This window comes from Nannobrachium achirus (assembly GCF_963921795.1).
Source record: "Nannobrachium achirus genome assembly, chromosome: 6".
NCBI classification, from domain to species: domain Eukaryota; kingdom Metazoa; phylum Chordata; class Actinopteri; order Myctophiformes; family Myctophidae; genus Nannobrachium; species Nannobrachium achirus.
In genome coordinates this window covers 31949389-31970213 of record NC_137815.1, presented here as the reverse complement: position 1 = coordinate 31970213, position 20825 = coordinate 31949389, and the positions used below count along the sequence as shown (strand labels likewise).

At 42.6% G+C, this 20825-nt stretch overlaps 1 protein-coding gene across 3 annotated transcripts in view; it reads right to left on the bottom strand.

Annotated features, from left to right (window-relative positions):
• LOC308287477 (calcium-dependent secretion activator 1) overlaps positions 1-20825 on the bottom strand; it is a gene marked incomplete at both ends in the record, with an annotated part of 156978 nt that overhangs the window by 19465 nt on the left and 116688 nt on the right. Inside the window, 7 exons of one of the 3 annotated variants that reach the window (XM_080728659.1) lie at positions 2209-2350; positions 3454-3610; positions 7577-7683; positions 12263-12331; positions 16703-16826; positions 18760-18823; positions 20031-20132. In XM_080728659.1, coding sequence (XP_080584785.1) covers positions 2209-2350; positions 3454-3610; positions 7577-7683; positions 12263-12331; positions 16703-16826; positions 18760-18823; positions 20031-20132 — 765 coding nt within the window. Of the gene's footprint in view, positions 1-1245; positions 1417-2208; positions 2351-3453; positions 3611-7576; positions 7684-12262; positions 12332-16702; positions 16827-18759; positions 18824-20030; positions 20133-20825 lie in introns of all 3 variants that reach the window. The other 2 variants (XM_080728658.1, XM_080728660.1) reach the window with 2 other exon arrangements.

The following is a 20825-nucleotide window of genomic DNA, read 5'->3' as shown; positions in this document are numbered from 1 at the left end:
TGCACCTCAGCTCAACAACATGCATGTTGAGAGAAAATAAAATGGTGGTCTTCAGCCTCTTATTTTAGAAGCAGAAAACCCCACCTACTCGCTAGCACCTCTTAGAGAGCTCTTGGCATGAACATGACTTGTCAATTAGATAATGTAAAATACAGTACACAAACGGTAGACTGCCAAACTAAAGTTCCCTGGCATTGTTTTTTTTTTTTTTTGTGTGTGTGTGTGTATGTGTGTGTAACTGGAACCACATTTGACAGATTAGTATTTTTTTCTTCTTTGTAATTAACAGTGGTGGAAAGTACACTTACTTAAAGGGGCACTCCACCACTTTTCAACCTATGTTCACATAATTGGTCCTCACTCAAAAATAGCTTTTCTTTTTTTTTTTCTTTTTTTTTTCTCATAGGAGGGCAACCCATAGTCTTGTGACATCATCAATTACCAATCCAGCTTATAGAAACTGCAGGCTTTCTATTCCTGAAAAGTTGCAATTTTAAAGTGGAAGCCATTGTTCTCGCGATATTAAAAATCTAAATATTTTTTTCAAAAATATTGATTAAAAGTTTTTTTTGGAAAATGATGATGTCACAAGACTATGGATTCTGAACTTCCCACAGCTCTCCTAGGAGACTTGGACTGAGTAGAAAAAAATTGTGATATTTTATCATGAACATTAGTGAGGACCTATTATATGAAGACAGGTTGAAAAGTGGTGAACTACTCCTTTAAGTACAGTTTTGAGGTACTTTACTGGAGCATTTCCAATTGTCAGTACTTTTACTTCAACTCTACTCGCAGAGACAAATATTTTACTTTTACTCCACTACAATTATATACAAACTTAAGTTACTAGTTGAAAGGCACTGGCTGCCTAAGCCCGTCTTGAATGCGTCACGATGCGACGCATTGTGAGCTTGTAGATGTGCTATTTTCAAAAGATGTTTATACATTTTGAACTTGTGAAATGGGACATTCTGCAGAATGACTACTTTTACTTTTGGTCTTTAAAGTACAGTTGGAGACCAAATACTCTTGTATACTTTTACTCAAGTAAACTTTTGAATTATGGACTTGTAACTTGTAACAGAGCATAACTACGTTGCAGTATTGATACTTTACTCAAGTAAAACATCCACCACTGGTAATTAACAATGGGATTTGGTTATTTAACAGATGCATCTTCATACCAAGCCAGTCTCTGCTTGTGTGCAATATTCTACAGTAAACTTTAGGTTGAATACACACTCAGAGTCATATATAGCAGCCATCCATGACGGGGTAGAAAAGCTAGGCATTTGAGGAAGGTTAACTGATAGTCCAGATACTGGCACTGGCAGATTTGGTACTTTGGGAATTTGGAGGCTTTGGAGGCTGACATTTGGTAGATTCACATTGGGCAGATTACTTGTTAAACTCCTGCAGAAAAAGACAGACAAAAAGAAAAGAAAATAATCCATAACAGTGGTAATATGGGAGCAGCAGCAACAAGCCATGTTGTGTCATGAAAGTCACATAAAGAAAATGATCATATTCGGAAATAAAAATAAACAGCACACATAAACAAAATCGACAGCAATTGTCTGAGGCACACATAATACAAATACGACACAACTAAACAAAAAAGACCTAAAGAGAGACTCAGGAAACACACATTATATGAAGTGGAAGAGAAAAGCAACATAATTATTCAAAGCATAATTACAACAGAAATTAATTCCCTGTATTGTGTTTTAGCTTAACACACCCTGAAGTCCTTCTAAATTTAATAAACAATGCAAAAGTAAAATATGTTAAAGCCATGAGAAATAAATAAATAAATGTGCATAAGGCTGGGAGAACTCTGCAAGATAACAGTAACAGACAAGGAGATCCTCTCTCCCTGGGAACGTGTTAGAGCACACATTGTACGAGGGTTAGTTCACAAAACAAAATCACAGAAATACTAGGTGTAAACATAACCCCCCATAACGTGTAAGACGCATACACGAGTCCCACACGGATACCAAATAACATCTAGAAAAGAAACATTCTCTTTCAAGGGAAAAACAAAAGCTCCCTCGCTCACTTTTTAAGGATGACCTAGAGGAATATTGAATGAACGACTGCTCTCCCAGAGCTCTCAGAAGTCTGTCTTTCATCTGGGATAAAAGCCTGGCGTCTTCCGCCACGCAAGAGAGAGCTCTGAATAAGAAGAAGAAGGCTCCTTACTTTACAGGCTCCCAGGATTCACGTTCAAACCCCCTCTGAATAGACTGTGCGATAGAGGACTCCATCAGATCAACATATTTAACCACCAGAGGAGCATAGAGGTCCTGCAGGTGTTTGTGGAACTTTCCGTTGCACAGATGATCTGTTGATTAGAGAGAGAGAGAGAGAGAGAGAGAGAGAGAGAGAGAGAGAGACGGGAAACATTGACGTGAATTAGAGTTCTCAAATTCTGCTCTAACGGTAAGACAGAAAAAGCAGTGGATGTGTTGGATGCAGCTCAAAAAAGTGAACTTTACTCAGGTATCTAGTTTGTTGCTGTGCGACCTTCCTAGCCCGTGTTTTTAAAGAAAGAAACGGACGACAATGGCCAAAACTCAATCGAAAATCGGCAGAAGTGGATGTTTTCAAGATGTTTTGGCCATTACCAACCTGCTCAGTTCAAAGCTTGTTGGATGCGTGACTTTGAGGACACTAGGTGCATAATGACAACTGTAAGTGTTTGTCGAGTTTCCAGGTCTAAAATCATGGTAACAGTTCGGGCGGGGCAGAGACTTGGGCCGTCCCAGTAAGGCCCAGTTAGGGCCCAGTTAGGGCTGGGCCTTAATTTCCAGGCCCGCTGAGAACTCTTAACGTGGATTTACAATGGAGACAACACAAAGTGCAGGGACGTGCTGGCCATTGGGAAACGCGGGACAACTCCTGAACGTCCGGTTCATTCCCGGCCGGTCCAGGCCGGCCATTAGGAAAAAAATAAAAATAAAATGTCGGCCTTCATTCCATTTTGGGGGCTGGGCGGCCAACAAAGTAAATCGTCACTGTCAGGCAGAAACCTCTCTCCAAGTTTCAAATGTGTAATTTTTTTCGCGAAGCAAAGCCATCATACAAAGCCGTCGCACAAAACTAGTGAAAACAGCAGATCTACAAGCACACAACGCCTCGCGGTAGATCGGCTGTTTTCACTAGTTTAAATCATTTTTTAAATGATAAATACAAACGGTTTTGGACATACAAGGTTTCCACCTGACAACGATGAAATATAACATGTAATTGGCCCATTTGGCTTGTCACTTGTCATGATCTGAAATGGCAAATCTTTGAGTAGCAGCAGCGCTATAGAGAGAGATCTCTCTATAGCGCGCAATGAGGGCCTCTCCAACTCTTTTTCCCGGGCTGAATCAAGGGCCCAGCATGTCCCTGACAAAGGGGTTAGAGTGTGTAAAGGGCGTGCAGCCAGCGAGAGCTCACAGTCAGTCCGAAGGAAGTCGTTGAGCAGCTGGAAAAGGGGGAAGCTGTCCCAGCTCTCCGGAGACTGGATCTCCAAGGCCGCGTCCATCTCCAGGGCATAGAGGGCCAGGAAGTTCTCTGCATGCTCCACCATGAGGTCTGTCCACCATGCGAACGCCTAGAGAGACAAGGGAGGGGAGCGGGGTGAGCCAGGACGGGATGGCACACCACACATGGAAGGTATACAACATATTCTGTGGGTTGGAGGGAGCTAAAATCAACTGGAGCTTATTAGATTTGAAAAGGAAAAGCCAGTGCATTCCTAGAGTCAAATAGGACCCTACACCGGTTCAATATGTGTTAGTTGTCCTCTGGCTTCTGCTGGCTTTGTCAGAAATGTATTTGTGTCTGCAAATATTGAGCGAACTGCCAGAGGCCATAAGAATTCGTGAAGACAGGGCATGAAATGCAAGGGGTTAAAATTTCTAGGCCAGACGTGTGTGTGTGTGTGTGTGTGTGTGTGTGTGTGTGTGTGTGTGTGTGTGTGTGTGTGTAGTATGTGTGTGTGTGTAGTATGTGTGTGTGTGTGTGTGTGTGTGTGTGTGCGTGCGTGCGTGCGTGCGTGCGTGCGTGCGTGCGTGCGTGCGTGCGTGCGTGCGTGCGTGCGTGCGTGCGTGCGTGCGTAATGTCATTGTGTCACATAGCAACTGCGCTTTCCGCGAAGGCTCTGAGTTTGAATCAATCCACAGCTCTTATTGATTAGAACTTTCAAAGTACATGGGTTATTTATCATCAGCTTGCAAATCCATATCTGTACATTAAAGTACAAAAAAAAAAGGAAAGTCATACAGTATAGAGTTGAGAACGTGTGCCTTGTTTTATTCATGACAATAGATAATGCCTTTCTCATGCAAATGTGGAGCTCCCAGCATGCTTTGCCTTCAAGCTCGGAGATGAGGTTCCACCATTCACATCATCATCACCAGCGACTGACACACCCATCATCCACACATCCACTTGATGTGAATGTGACTCATGCAGTATGCCGTCTGATATAAGCCAGACTTATACTTAGTTGTGCGCCGGTGTCACGCGCCCGGAAACATCAATCTAAAATGGATCGCACCACTTTTAGATGTAGCTATTTCCAGTGTGCGACACAGACCACAAGAAAATATAACCAAGCCTACAGTATTGGGCACACCAACGACTGCAGCAACACAGCATCTCTAGTGTTCTCCTATGGCAGATCCAATTACGTAGTTGTTAACGACATTCAGAACAATACATTATTTTTGGTGGCGTTGTAGCTCTGTGCAGCTGAGCGGGGCTCTGCTCGGATTGGCTTGACTCATTTTTCATTTAAAACACTGTCAGGTTGCCAAATTTTCAGAGGGGAAACACGGAGACGCTCATGCCTAATTTATACTTTGTTGCGTGATAGTGTTGCATGCTGAAAATAGCCGATCTACAAGCTGACAAACAACGCGCGCAACAAATTATAAATCAAGCCATAATCTTTTTTCCCATTACCGCTGCGCAGCATGCTCTTGTTTCCGTTGCAGTTTCATCCATTATTTGCCTTTATCAACTAGAACGCTTGTGGTAACCAGACTTACCTGCCTCCTTACCTGCCTCCTCCCCACCCACCCACACACACTCACAAACACGCACGCACACAGTGCCTGACAATGCTACAGCGTTGAAGAGCAACAGGCAGAAAATAAAGCTCCTTTCTCCATCACATTCAAGGAGAGATTGTGTAGGTTTTGGGGACAGGGTGGATATACAGTATATGGGTTGGGGTTGGGGGGGTTAGGGGTGGGAGGAAGTGGGGAGATTTCAACAGGCGAGGATTGGTCACATGAACAAAAGGAAGGCAGACAGGCAGAGGGCTCGTTGGGCCCCGAGGCGGCTGTTCAGCGGGCTAACAGACAAGGTCCTGTCTGTACAGCGCCACCTGCTGCTTTGATGTGGCACGGAAGGCAGCGGTTTCAAAGGGAACAGTCCTGAAGTAAAGTTAGCTGATGCTTTCGGTGAGGGAGGGACCATGGCATTGGCACCCTCTACCGCACATGCACAAACCATTATTACGGGGGTTTGGGGGGAGAGACTCTCAGCATTCAGCTTTCACTACATACCTGCTCTTTTCCCTGCTTGGACAGTTCACCAGTATGAACGGTGTGTGGGGGGAGGACACAGGGAGACGTAACAACAACAGTAATGTAATCTTTCGAGGTATTTCTTTATCACAGGGCGTTTTTTTGTAAAAAAAAAAAAACTGAGGCGAGAGGATCAAGCGTAGTGATGGAAGAGAAGCTGGGAAATAATGCTTGTAACGAGCGTGGACTGTGTGTGAACTCAAACATTGGATGGAGGGAGGATTAAAAAGAGATGCTTATGGTGAATTCAACTTCTAGGATCACATGAAGCATACTTCGGGGGGGGGGGGGGGGGGGGGGACTACCGGTTCAGCATGCTCGGAGAGAAAGATTTCATTTTTGTTTTCAACTTTCTTTTATCATGGTCCCATGAACATGCTATGTGATCACAATGTGTTTATGCAAGCTCCAATGCTTTACAGTTTCATCTCACTCATTTCTCTCACATCTATGCCCAAAAGGCCCCACCCCTATCTACTGCTTTGTTCCTGCCTGAAAGGTGCCTCTTGCTTTATTGACGCACATGCGATACAGGGGGAATTGTGATGGGGACTGAAGAGAAAGAGAAATAATGATACTGTACCGATTGATCTCCAGAACTTGTGACTGCCGCCTGTCAAGCATATTCAGAGAGATACAATAAATCTGCTTTATCTCCCAAGACTCTGCATTGGATCACCCTTATACATCTATACATGCTTGTCATGCTTCCCTATCAACTTATATATTTTTTTGCACTGCAGCATCAATGTAATGCTGCGAGAAAGCGATTTTGCGGATCTTTTCCCCTGGTGCACAAAGGATTACTGTGGACAATGTGGAGGAATGTAATAACCTTGATATCATAAGCTCAATATTTTACAAAACAAGGCCATAGTGCAATGTGCATGCAGTAGTCACATAAGTAACCTAGTTTGATATTACCGTTGTACCTCCTGCGCGCTAACTTCAATTGAATATTAACCATTTTCCCAAGGCACCGAGTGGTTTATGTAACATTGCACCACTGAGCCATGAATTATGAATCAGAGGAGGGGAACAGCACAGCACCGTATCACTTCTCATATTTACAGTCTCTCCTCGAAGATTAGTGCTCTGATATCACGCTGCCACGGACTGTGCAACTCCAATTGAGCCCTCTTAATACGTCCAAAACAAGTGGGGCCCTCTTCATTACGCATGCATGAAAGTAAGCTTTATTTATAGACGTCTGAAAATAAAGCTATAACGCCTCATTCATAGTTTGTTGCTGCAGCAGCGGTGGCTCGCCGTGAATAACTGAAAAATCTGAAATGATTTAAGTTGAAAAATCTGGTTATTTTCAACGAGCAACACTGCCGTGCGACACAATATGAATGAGACCATAAGGGGCCTTATTTGGGGCATCAGGGGATGGCAATTGCCACCCTCTAGTGTTCACATTTAACCTCCAATTCAGTTATTTTATGCATAGGCTTTTGTACCCAACTCTGGATTGTTTTTGCAGATTAATCTGATTTCATTGCAATCGACGCCCGTCCATTCTCATGTGACACGTGTTATAATTTACATGCACGTTTTATTGATTAATGCAACCATTCATTTATTGACCACTTTCAACGTGGCATCCCAATTTTGGGAATGTCATTATAGGCTGAACATCTTCAAATATTTTCTCTTTTTGCCCCTGCAAAACAAATAGCGAAAATAGTGGATCGACAAGGCTCTCTGTGACGCGTTGAGAGCCTTGTAGGTCCACTATCTTACAATAAATGCGGCTTGACGACCCGAGCAGCGGCTGTCCCTCCGTAAGTGCTAACCTATTCTTTGCCACCCACTGTTTCTTTCTGAAATTACGCCCATGTCCATATAGTACTGCCGGTGGAGATAGAGAGAGAGAGAGAGAGAGAGAGAGAGAGAGAGAGAGAGAGAGAGAGAGAGAGAGAGAGACTATTGTTCCGAGTGAGGAGGAGAGGTGGAAAAAAGGTTCCCCATGCACTCACCTCCGCATGGTGCTCCTGGTTCTGCTGAAGGACTTCTATGACTAACTCCGCCAGGCGAATTGTTTCCTCCAGCTTTTTGGCAGGCGTGACTAATCGGCCTGCGTTCTCTAAAGCAAAGAGGATGAAGGTGGGGGGGGGGGGGGGGAGGATGTGTGGTTAGTCAAGCACAGAAAGGCATGCTGGTGGGAGATTCTGTTTGTATTTCTTGTGTACGCTTAGTGTTCACAAGACTATTTGATATGTGTGTGATTTACTAGCATAGATAAATTGAGTGTTCACCCTGTAGGTGTCGCTATTTTGGGCATGTCGTTGTACAGGCGAAAATGATCCAAATACAATAAAATAAGTCATTTTAATAAAATATCTACATCTAGTAAGTTAACATGGCATCAGCGTGCAATGCGTTGTGAGTTTGTAGAACGTCTATTTTTGAATAGCCAAAGAATAAAATAGGGCTTGAGTTGCTAAACAGTGTTTACACTAACACTGTGATACCCGTGTTCTCACGCTAAACCTCAAAGCCAAGTTAACCACTTATAACAGTGGTTTTCAACCCTTTTCATATCATGGTCCATTATTTATTCGGCAGTTGAGCCACGGACCACCATTTGATGAGATTTATTTTTATTCTCCCAGAATGTTGTCCTATTTTCACAGAATGTTCGCCTATTATGACATGCCCAGAATAGGGACGCTCTACAGTAGGCCTCATGTGATTGCCACTAGAAAAATGCTTTTAGTTTGGGCATTTTGGGTTGCAAGCAACAGTGAGGCAACACTGAGGCAACAGTGAATTGTTCCGGAGCGAGCGGGACACTTGTGCTGACAGAATGCCAGGCACAAGCAGAGTGGCACTGTGACTCTGTGAGACATCCAGGGTCATGCAGCTATAGTGAGTGTGCAGAGAATAAACCAAATAAATGAGGGGCTGATTCATGGCTACGGCCCCAGACCATCGAATGCTATCTCAGCATAACATACACTGTAACAATAATCTGCTGTTGTCCGACCACTACTGTAGGTAAGCTTTCACAAGTCGTTTTGTTCAATTAGATGTTGCACAGTTTGAGAATGTACCCGAGCTTTATTGTGGTGACTCTATAATGGGTGGTGTATTCAAATACAAGGCTCATCTTTTGAATGAATTTAAAAGAAAAAGCACAAATGGCTTTCGTGAAGTAAATGCTCGGTTTGTTATTGCAGCTAACAAACCAGTTGTCTATTAGTCAAATAAAGATTGTAATTGTAATGTGCTCTCATACGTACAGTATAATGTGACGGTTCGGGAGACTATTCTTACAGTGTAAAAACTATTGTGCTAGCCATGCAAAAATGCACCAATAGCTGTTTCTGCCCTTCTTAAAATTGGCAGACATATTGGTGAAACTATCTTCCAATAATATATTCGCTTAAACCGACAAAATGGATTCATAGACAAGTTGAATGTGGTGAAATGAGGCTACCTAAACATTACACCATAATGTGAAATGATATCTGAACATGTACAGTAACTGAATGACTGACACACATAGATACATGAATTCAAACAACCTTATACTGTAGGTGAATAGCTGCAATGGCTGAGTATTGCAACTTTGCAAGTGTACTGTTATATGTTTTGCTAGTTTCCTCAGATGGTCAGTCGTAGAAAAAAGGTTTTACTGTTCCCTACTGGCCCAGTGGTTCTCAAAGTGGGGTCCATGGACCCTCAGGGTTCCTTGAGGGGGGTTCCAAATGGACCCTTAATGTGTCTGTACGTCTGAGAGTGTATAAATGGAACCAAAATGGACCCATTTGGTTCCATTTATACACTCTCAAAGTTGTACACTCAAAAAACATTTGAGGGCATACATTTGGCCTAACCATATATCTACTGTGAGCGAGGATGCTGATATTAATTGAACTTTGAGAAACCCCTGACCTACATCTGATATTTAACTTCAGATAATACTCTCTAAATAGTTCATGCTCCTTCTCTGCTTCTCTGCAGGGAGATTCAGGCAGGACAGAACCTGGGTACATTGAAAAGAGTCAATGTAGTTTGAGGATATAGCCTGCATCTAGATTACCTCAATCATACTATTGTGCCATTGCCTACAGATTCAAGTTCTGAGTGTTAACTTTGAGGGTGTACAAATGGAACTAAACGGGCCCACAACGGAGTGCCTGCCCATTAGGGTCAATTTTCATTTGGTTCCATTTGTACACTCCCACAAATAACACTCAGAATTTTACTTTGTATGTAGTAATGGAAACATTTGAAGTACAGTATATATTATGGAAACTAGAACAAGAATTTGGGTTGATATTTAATTAGTGCAAAAATGTGAGGAATCTGAAAGGACAAGTGTATTAAATGCAACTTAGGTGGTCATGTGTTGATGATATATGGTATTAATAAGCAAAACTACTCCAATACATTCCTGTGCCAAAAAGGTGGGACCTTTGCATTGTGCTAATGAACATTATAATACTACTGCCCTATATCTTGTGGTATAGATGTCTGTTTTGTTTCACTTCCAACACATAGCAAAGCTATAATGTATGGGTTTTGTACGAGATTTTGTATTGCTTTACATTCTGTCTTGCAAACTCGCAAGGAGATTACCGAAAAGGTCTATGAATTGAAGACTGGACTTGAGATGTTTTATTAAGTAAAATGTCTTGATTAAACTAGCCTGCCTTGAATATTGGATAAAGCAATACAACCTCCACAAAATGTTAGTGTAAATAGACAAACTTCTTACTTCAATCAAAACATGCATGGCCATTTGCAAACACATATGTGGAAATACATAATTATATTTTCACATACTTCTGTGTAGGCCTACTGGTGGAGTATAGTTCAGTGTGTGTGTGTGTGTGTGTGTGTGTGTGTGTGTGTGTGTGTGTGCGTGCGTGCGTGCGTGCGTGCGTGCGTGCGTGCGTGCGTGCGTGCGTGCGTGGGTGCGTGCGCGTGTGTGTGTGTGCGCGCTCGTACAATATGTGCATGTGTGCGTGCACGTGCATGTGTGTGCGTGAGCATATGTGTGTGTGTGTGTGTGCGTGTGTGTGCGCACGCGCCGTGCCTAAGCCACAAGTTAAACATGGGTTCACCTGGATCCTTCTGATCCTTTTGACCTTTCTCAACTTGGGCGACAGAAAGAGAAGAGGAGAGATGAAGAGGAGATATTTAGTGGTGTAATCTAGGGTTATTTTCACGTTATATATACGGGGTAAAAGCTCAGCGTTGTTATTCATCGCCATGTGACCCTGTGAGACCGTCTGCTGGCAACCTTTCAGCTCCAGGGAGTGAGGTTTCTAGAGCAACGGACAAACAAAACATCACACAAACACAACACAGTCAGAACAGAGACACTGAAACACGCACGTCCCCCCTGTGGAGAGTTTGGAAAGTAAAAAGGTGACGTAAACGGGACAGACAGACCAAAAGGTAAACATAGTAAAAACACGGTTAAGAAACGACACGGAACAGACCAGGACACACTGACTGGTGGTGACTGGAGTCGAACAGAACTGAAAGTTACAACACAGGAACTGTTGTTGTTTTTGTCCATTTCATTTCCCGCCCCACCCTTACCCCCCCCCCCCCCAGTCCTAGAGCAACCCTGCCAACAAGTCACACGTTGCTTTTCTCTGTCGCCTACCTGTATGGCACTGCACACCTCTGACACATGAGCACATCAGATGACACCGGAGAAGATAACACACAAGAAGCAAAGTAAAAATGCATTCAAGTCAAAGAAGGAGATGCGTGAACGGCGTTACCAACCAAACGAAAGAAGCTTATAAAGACCAGACCCGCTCTTTCATGTACTGATTAAAGGGATTATTTATGCTTCGTTGTGCGACTTCATCGCTCACCCCCCAAAAAATCACGTTATTTTCGAGAGGACAACACGGTCGTACCACAAAGCATAAAATTAGGCTTGACTGTCCTAGACTGGCTACAGACAGTTCAGCGTGCATTTGTTGCTACAGTATAAGGCCTCGTCTCGACCGATGCGTTCTCTCCCATTCGCTCTCACAGACAGACATTAGGCACAGATTTTAAAAAAGCATGGCAGGTGTCAGTGGTGGAAGTTTTTTCATTTTTACATAAATCTGCAAATGGCAGCAAACCACTCCATTCACATTGAAATGCATTGGCAGAATCCGCCATCATAAAAGTGCGGTGTGACCGTGCCCTTACAAGTAAAAGTCCTGAATTAGAAACACAAAAGTACTGGTATTAAAAAGTACCAAAAATAGAAAGTACGGTACTCATTAAGCAGAATTTCCTATTCCAAGTTTTCAAATGTATTAAAATCCTTTGAAAATAGCAGATCTCCAAGATCACAACGCACCACGATGCAACGCATTGTGAGCTTGTAGGTCGGCTATTATCAAATGTCAGAAATGAATATAGGGCTGAAGTGGTTAATGTATGTTTTCTAATAATCAACCTCTACAAAGTATAGTAACGGAAGTTTTAAAATAATTATCGAGGAGTAAGAGTACAATATTTGCCTCTATTGTACAGTACTTAAGTACATGTACTTAGTTACTTTCCACCACTGGCAGGTGTGCGACGTCTCGGAGGAAAAGCAAAGGGAGGGCGGGCGGAATGAGGAGCACTTCTGCTGGAATGAAAGATGAACAAGGCTATACACACCGCAGGGCAGGGAGGATGATGGAGGTACTCACGGATGGTTAAATCCATCACTTGTGACGCCAAGCAGTAGACAGGGTGCTCAAACATTTCTCTCTTTTTCCCTATAAAAGAGGATGGGGGCATGCAAGAGGCTGCGGTCAGAGGTTAGGGACAGCTAGAGGGGGTCAGAAGCTGGTGATGGGACAGAGGGGCTGATATGGGCTGTCCAGGTGAATACATACTACGTTGGGGCAGAAGGAAGCCTAGGAGGCCCCAACAGACAAAGTCACATGCTGGTTGCTATGGTTTATCCTCCACCGGGAGTGTCACAGGGAGGTGACACTAGCTAGCGTGGGGTTAATTCACATGGCATACGACGCCACTGTCGGTGCAGAAACCTTGCCTCTCCAAATTTCAAAATTTAACTTTTTTGTTAACTCATCTGGTGCCGGGCCACTTGGGGGCACCAAAGTCTGTTGAGTGGCAAGGGTCCGTTGCAACATACAGGGACTCACGTAGCAGTGACGTGCGTGTTCACGTTTGTGTATGTGATGAAAAAGACCCGGATGAAAATGGCTACAAGATTGCTATAGGCTAACACTCATTTAGAAGATCGATTTTCGGCGATTTAGCCGTAAATAAAACTTTGACGCTGCCCTGGGAACACAGTTCAGAGAAAATTAGCTTCAAAGATGTGAGTTTGTATTGGATTTGGCGGCGCAATGCGGCGGCGTTACCCTCTCGCGGGCCGATGTAAACAGAATCGCGGCCCCGGCCTGGATGGAAATTTAGACCGGGGCTTCGTTGAGGCCTCCGATTAATTAATTAATTTTATTAAAAAAGCCGGACTAGATCGGGATCGGCACCCAGATCAATCTATACGTCGCGCCGCCGACAGTATAGATTGAGTTTTTTGGGGGGGGCTCTAAACTTTATTCTAAACCATTTTCAATGGTTATAAAAAAAAATCGTCTGACCATCTAGACTCTGTCGTTGGGAAGCGTAGGACGAGCCAGGACCACCCACATCTCTACAAGCAGCTCAGGGTAAGTAAAATAGCATAAAAAATATTGTATTGTATTGAAAAAAAAGCCGGACTTGTTCGGGATGGGCTCTATTAGGGTTAAATGAATACTTCATCACACAAGAGTGTTGCATAATTATGGTGAAAATAGCAGATCTACAAGCACACAACACCATGTAGTTCGGCTATTTTCAGGTAATAATAAAAAAAGGACACACAAGGTTTTCACCCGACAGCGAGACAACAAGATAGTAAGGGTTGTACACCTTAGTATCTTTGGCACCCTGAGGGATTTCTTTCAAGGCATAAACTCTTAACCATATTGTACAGTACTGTGTAAATTATGCACTGTGAAATTCAATGCATTTCATGGCTACGATACTGAAAAAAAGTAGTGTATTCTTTGAGACACCCATACGGGTGACATTCTTTTGGGTATATTCGGGTGAAAACATCACAGCTCTCACCATTGCATTGCATTACAGAACGTACACCTTGTTACATTTAATGGGTTTATTTTGTCATAGCGCAACATATCGTCGTTGTCGGGCAGAAACCTCGTACCTCCAAGTTTCAAATTTGTACGTTTTTCGCAAAGTAAAGCCCTGCTTCATCATACAAGGCCGTCGCACAAAAGTAGTGAAAACAGCAGATCTACAAGCACACAACGCCTCGCGGTGCGAGGCGTTGTGTGCTTGTAGATCGGCTGTTTTCACTAGTTTAAATCATTTTTAAAATGAAATGCAAAACGGTTTTGGAGATACAAGGTTTCCACCCGACAGCGACGATATGGTGAAGTATTGTAGTGCAGACAATTGCAACAACCCCCTATCTTGGGCAAAATGAAAAGGAGATGCAGCCAAATATTCTAAACTTTCACGCAATTCTGCCAATAATCATAACATTTGAGACACAACATCCGAGTTTTTGTCGGGCCAACAAACAATGAATCACGTGACGTTGTTCCCCTTCCCCTATTCGCTCATACTAGTATCCAGAAGAACACCGGGACCAGTACAAGTCGTTGTTGTTTTGTTTAACATTATTGTTAATGAGCAGTCCATGCCACTGAAAGAAAGACCTTCATGTCGTTATGTGTTAAAAGCAACATGCAGGGGACCAACGTTCCCAGCATTCCATTGTAGCATCTTTAAAAAGCCACTTATCATCACATCGAAAGTGGTCAGAGTGATAGTTGTGGCAAGCGACCGTAGAAGAGCAGAGGGAACAGAGTGGACAGAGGTGCCGGGAGAGGAGGAGAATAGTCTTCAGCCAGAGGACAAGGCAGAGAGGACAGGAGTACTTCAAGGAGTGGAGGCGTAAAGAAGACAGTGGAGTAATGGTGGAAGATAGTGGCATTCAGGCAAGCGTCGCCCTGCATGCCTGCGTTCTCATTGGTTGAATGCAAGACTGAGAAAACAAGGACACCGCCATTACTTTTCCAACAACCGCGACAGAGGCGCACAGGAGTCTCAAGCCACCTGGCTTGAGCTACGAGAGGCACCACCGAGTGAGCTAAAGCAAGCGAGTTGCCGTGCCGAACGTTGTGAGCCTACTCAGCAACGTTCGAGTTCCGTCCCGATGGGGACAGAATAGTAAGTCATGTTTGGGGTTGAGTGTTTGCCCCCAACTGTCACTCGAAGTGCCTCAAAGTGACTACTGGGCTGGCCTTTTCTGGGACCAGAACGCCGCTATCTTCCACTATCACGCAGGACAGTGTCAGCTTGCGGAATCAGAAAAGAGAAGAGCTGAGGGTGGGGCGTGGGGTGGGTGGGGGAGCGTTGCATCATTGCTGGTAGTCAGAGAGGACGTTTAGTTAAGTAGCCGGCTCTGGGGGTCGAATTTATACTTTGTTGCTCGACGAACATCGAGAGACAAAGTGTAAATAGGCTTAACGGTCAAAACCAGAGGCTTAGAGAAGAGTGCTACACAGTTGGACGAATACATATTCGAGGCACTATGAGAGAGACCAGCAGCACGTTAACAGATTTCAGGGCTTTGGATTTGAATGCATTTTTACTCACACACCTCTACACAAAAGCCAACTTGACCTATAGAACACCACAGAGCTAAAGAAGCAGGCCTGAAACAAAGGAGAGAGTTATTGGACTGAGACACAAACACAACATTGACTGACAGCAAATCATTTTGGAATACGGACGGAGATGTACCACTTAGTATACCAAAACTAGGTCACCATACAATTTAGGCAGGCACCATATGTACTGTAATGATGTTTACATTCTTTCTTTCAAACACTATCCGTATTGTGCTTTGTGTTATGTATTGTCAGAATCAGTTTTGTCTGTATTCCTATTTCCTATTATTTGCTGAAAGAGTGACTTTGAGAGCTGTCTGATGAAATACATTGAAAGTCAACGAGACGGTATTTCAACAGCACAACGGAGCAATACCTCCTCAATTGGAATAGTTACGATAACATGGTACGTACACGACCCAAACCTCTACCAAGGTGTCCTATTGCTTCGAAGAGGTGGTACCATAGCTTAGTACTTTTTTCTGTTTTGTATGTGTCTATGGAGTTAACATTACTCTAATAGACCTCACGCTGTGGTTTTAATGTGCACATTTGTCTTCCCCGTGTATTTTTGGTTACTTCCTGAAAACACTGAGTTAATGACATCATCAACTCAGCCCCTCCCCCTTTACCATACACCCAACACTGTGGGTGTGGCTAACTTCAGCTGGGTCACCACCATGAACTGAGGTGGGTGTGACCACATAAAAACATGTGCTCACACTATATTGTTTTTTATTTATTTTTAATTTTTTAGTATAATCCTAATCATGGCACTGCATCTTTAACTAACTCTATGTTCCGATAGTAATCATTGCTGTACAGTAGTATTTCGCAACGGGAAACGAAGAGACATATCAATCATACAGGATACAAGATAGAGATGTGAAACTGGAAGTGACGGAAAAAAAAAGAAGGCAAATTTGGAATAGGGACTCTATATAATGTAAGCTGATAAATTATCTTTGTGGAGTTTTCTCTCTTGATTAAATAAAATTGGATTTTGAGCTGGATAGACAGAGAGACGTGAGCCTTGTTACTGAACAAAAAGGTTATAGCAGTGATTGCTATCAGAATATTAGAGCGTTAACATTTTAAGAAACTCATTCATTTTTGAACACCAAAATATAACTTGCGAGTAGCAACACATTATTTCAGGGGTTATGTACTTAATTAATTCACTTTTAACACAAAATTCATGAGAACGTCCCTCACTATGTTTGATTCCATACAGTCCATACTGTCTATACTGTAAACACTGGATTATTGAAACATCAAATATGATGATGTTTCAAACTGAAACCCAACGATAAAACCATGAGCAGCTCTATCATTTAGTAATGCTTATGAAGAAATGTTATTGACTCTTGTCAGGGGGAAACACGCAGTAGTGGTGCTGATGGTGATTATGTGATATATGGCTAATGTTACCTTCGATTAGAGCATATTCTGTGATCCGCTCGTAGTTGAGCTGCGCGGCCTGCTCCAAACTTTTGCGGATGACTCCTTTCACTTCTTCTTGTGGAACTGGAGTCACAATGTCCTTCATCAAGACCTGAAGGGCACATCAGATGGGAATTTGAAGATTGTTGGACAACCACTTCCGAGGCTATATACTGTACATCTACGTATGATAGCAGCATTCTAAGGTTGGCAAGAAATATCACCTCAAACACTAGCCATGGTGTTGTATGGAGAAAATAGGTTGCTGCCATCAGGGGGGAGATTATGGGCCCTATTTTCGTCCATGCCTTAACCCTTATGCCTAAACGTCTTTGCCTTTTTTTTTCAATTTTGAAAAACATTTAGAAAAAGTTCTGAAAATAGCTGATCTACAAGCTCACAACGTGTCGATGTAGATCAGCTATTTGAATTTCAAAGGTTCACACATCCTGCCATTGGCAAGACAGTAGATTTCCAGTGGATTGGCAGAACATTGAGCTTGTAGATCAGCTATTGTATGACCTTCTCTGAGTTTAAATCTACCTAGGAAGGTGGATTCTGCTTTTCAATGGGAATGGAGTGGTTTCATGCCACTTGCAGGTTTCTGCAAAAATAAGCTCCATTCTCCATAAAAATGTGAAAAGCAAAACAGGGACAGAAAATGCATTTGCAGGTCATTTCAGGAAAAGAGCAGTAAAGCCTGAAGACCTGAAACGGCACAGCTGTAGTGTTCCAGCATACAATAAGGACCAGGGATGTGCTGGGCCCCTGATTCAGCCCGGGAAAAAAGAGTTGGAGAGGCCCTCATTGCGCGCTATAGAGAGATCTCTCTCTATAGCGCTGCTGCTACAAAGATTTGCCATTTCAGATCATGACAAGTGACAAGCCAGTGGGCCAATTACATGAATTAGGCCTATATTTCGTTGTTGTCGGGTGGAAACCTTGTATGTCCAAAACCGTTTGTTTTGTATTTATCATTTAAAAAATGATTTAAACTAGTGAAAACAGCCGATCTACAAGCACACAACGCCTCGCGGTGCGAGGCGTTGTGTGCTTGTAGATCTGCTGTTTTCACTACTTTTGTGCAAACAGTTTAATTTTTACTTTTGTGCAAACAGTTTAATTTTGTCCAAATGGCCCGGCCTGGACCGGCCCGAGAATGAACAGGCCGTTCGGGAGTTGTCCCGCTTTTCCCAATGGCCAGCACGTCCCTGTCTGTTGTCTATCAGTCGACTTTGAGGCTTAATCAGGAGTTTGGCAAGCTAATCGGTGGACATTGCTCTTGTCTTTACGTCTTTATGTATGTAATCTTGTGTGTATATGTTTTTCACATAAAACTAATTTCAGTGTGAGCTGACAATAAAGTACTATATCACTATATCAATGTCTTTCCATTACCTTAACCCATTTAGAACGGGTACACATTTTGTGTATCATTATTTTATGCTTTAACTATTGAAAAATAGCAGATATACAAGCTCACAGCGCGGCACCGAGTGCCGCGCTGCAAGCTTGTAGATCTGCTATTTTTGAAAAATCGTGAAAATTCGAATTTTAACCTGATTCTATAAGTGTCTTTTGAATCCTTCTAAGATTTTTGGAAAAAACCTATGTTTCTATTGTCAGCAATCTGGCCGGCCATCGTCAAAGAAAAGGTCCTTTTCACTTAACTGGAGCTCAGTTAGTCTGTTCTTGAGAGACTACTATGTCAGTGGTGCTCAAACCTTTTCATGTGAAGGACACCCAAAATGATATTTATTTGGCCACGGACCCCCATTTCAAAATATCTAGTTCCAGGGACCACCCAGAAGCAAAATTTGAGTTACAAACGTTCGCTTTGAAAATAGATATATTCAAAGATTTGCACACATTTTCACGACTTTTTCAAAAATAGCAGATCTACAAGCTCGGTGCCGCGCTGTGAGCTTGTATATCTGCTATTTTTCACTGGTTAAAGCGTTCAATAACTCTAGGCCTAAATGGGTTAAAGTTGGGCATTACAAAAGGCTTTTTTTTAAATTTTATTCATAAAAAAATCTACAAACCCTCTCCAGCAAGGATAAAGTGGCCTTCAATGCACCCTCTGGCCGACCGAAGGGGAAACAGTATCTAAAAAAAAAAAAAAGAAAGAAAAAAATAATGAATACATTTACAATTTAGGCATTTAGCAGACATACTTCCTCCAGAGTAACTTAGGTTACAATAAGCAAGGACAGCACAAGGTAATACATCAAATGCATTGAAACAGTCATCTAAATCGTACGTAAACCAGTAGAATAACCAAAGAAATCAATAATCTGTACATTGAAGCTATACACACTATAGGATACCAGGTCAACAATGACCTGGTATCAGTCTATATCACATGCGTAGTCTCGCGTGGTAAGACTGCCTCCCACAATTTGCAAATGCTTCCGTCATACAGTCTGGAGCACGGAAGCTCTGATCATAAGTATCCGGTGTGAGAAGCGATAAAGCGGAAGTGAAGCCTCCTCCCTACTTCTGTTTAGTTTTTACGGTCGCGCACATTTATCCTAATATGAATCAAAATCATCTAAGCATATAAAGCTATAGATACCGGTAAGTACACTTTTGAGTTATTTGTACTTTACTTGAGTAATTCCAATTTCCAATGCTTTTACTTCTACTCCACTACAACTCGGATCCAAATATTGTACTGTTAAGGTGGTTGCACACTGCACTGCGTGTTTTCGTTGCGTTTTGGAAATCTGAAAGCCGTATGCCAGGGAGAGAGAGAGGAAAGAGAGAGAGAGCAAGGGACTCAGTGCGACAGCTGCGAAAATCGGGAAAAATCAACCTTGGTCCGAAAATAAATACGAAACGGGCGGCAGTGTGCAAACGTGATTGACATAACGTGAGGTTGCTTTTTTTATTCACACACTCCGAAATTCACTCCGATATTCGGCCCGAAAAACGCAGCAGTGTGCAAAGACCTTTACTCCACTACAATTATTTGAAAACTTTAGTTACAAGTTATTTTGTAGATCTTGATTATTATTACATTAAGAACTTCAGCCCTATATACATTTCGGCCATTTGAAAATAGCCGATCAGTGGCTTGTAGATCTACTTGCATAGTATACGTTTGAAAACTTGAAACGGGACATTCTGCATAATGAGTACTTTTACCTTTGGTACATCTTGACAGAGTATTTCTACGTTGCGGTATTGCTACTTTTACTCAAGTAAGAAATGTGAGTAACCCTATTCACCACTGGACCTAAGTATTAGTACTCAAGAAAATGCACTTCGTTAACGTACATCACTGAGCACAGCTCTGTTAGTGGCAGTTCACCTGAAATGTACAATCTGGTTTTCCAATATCACTCGCAACCGCTCTTTGATTTCTTCAAAGCGCTCTTTCTCGTCCACCTTCACCGTGCTCAATCCATCTGGCCTGAGAAGTACACAAACGCACACACACACAGGAACATGCACGCGAACGCACGTGCACACACGCACACACACACACACACACACACACACACACACACACACACACACACACACACACACACACACACACACACACACACACAAATAAATCAACCAATTATCCAGATAACATCTGCATTTATTCTGGTCGTTCTACCTCCAGGGTTCCCACACATTTTTACCAATTAATTTCCAAAACTTTTCCAAAACTTTTCCAGAATATTTAACCCAATTTCCAGGACTATATAACAATAATTCAGCTCAATAACAGGTTGCTTACTCCTATGCGCAATGCCCAAAGACAGGTAGTGTATGCCAGTGGTTCTCAACCTTTTCAGGCTGTGACCCTCGAAATAATCATGTTTTAACTGGGGACCCGGCACCCTGACGAGCACTAAGAGTTGAGGAATTTTGTATAATAGGTTCTATTGTGAAACTAGCAGATCTACATGCTCACAACGCCTCGCAACAACGCCTCGCGTTGCGAGGCGTTGTGAGCATGTAGATCGTCTATTTTCACAATTTCTGCCTCTATATATTTGACAATTTCAGAGGTATTAACACAATCATTTTTTTCCAGGACCTTCCAGGACCCTTTAAATTCCAAAACTGTTCCAGTACTGGAAAAATATTTTTCTAATTTCTAAATATTTCC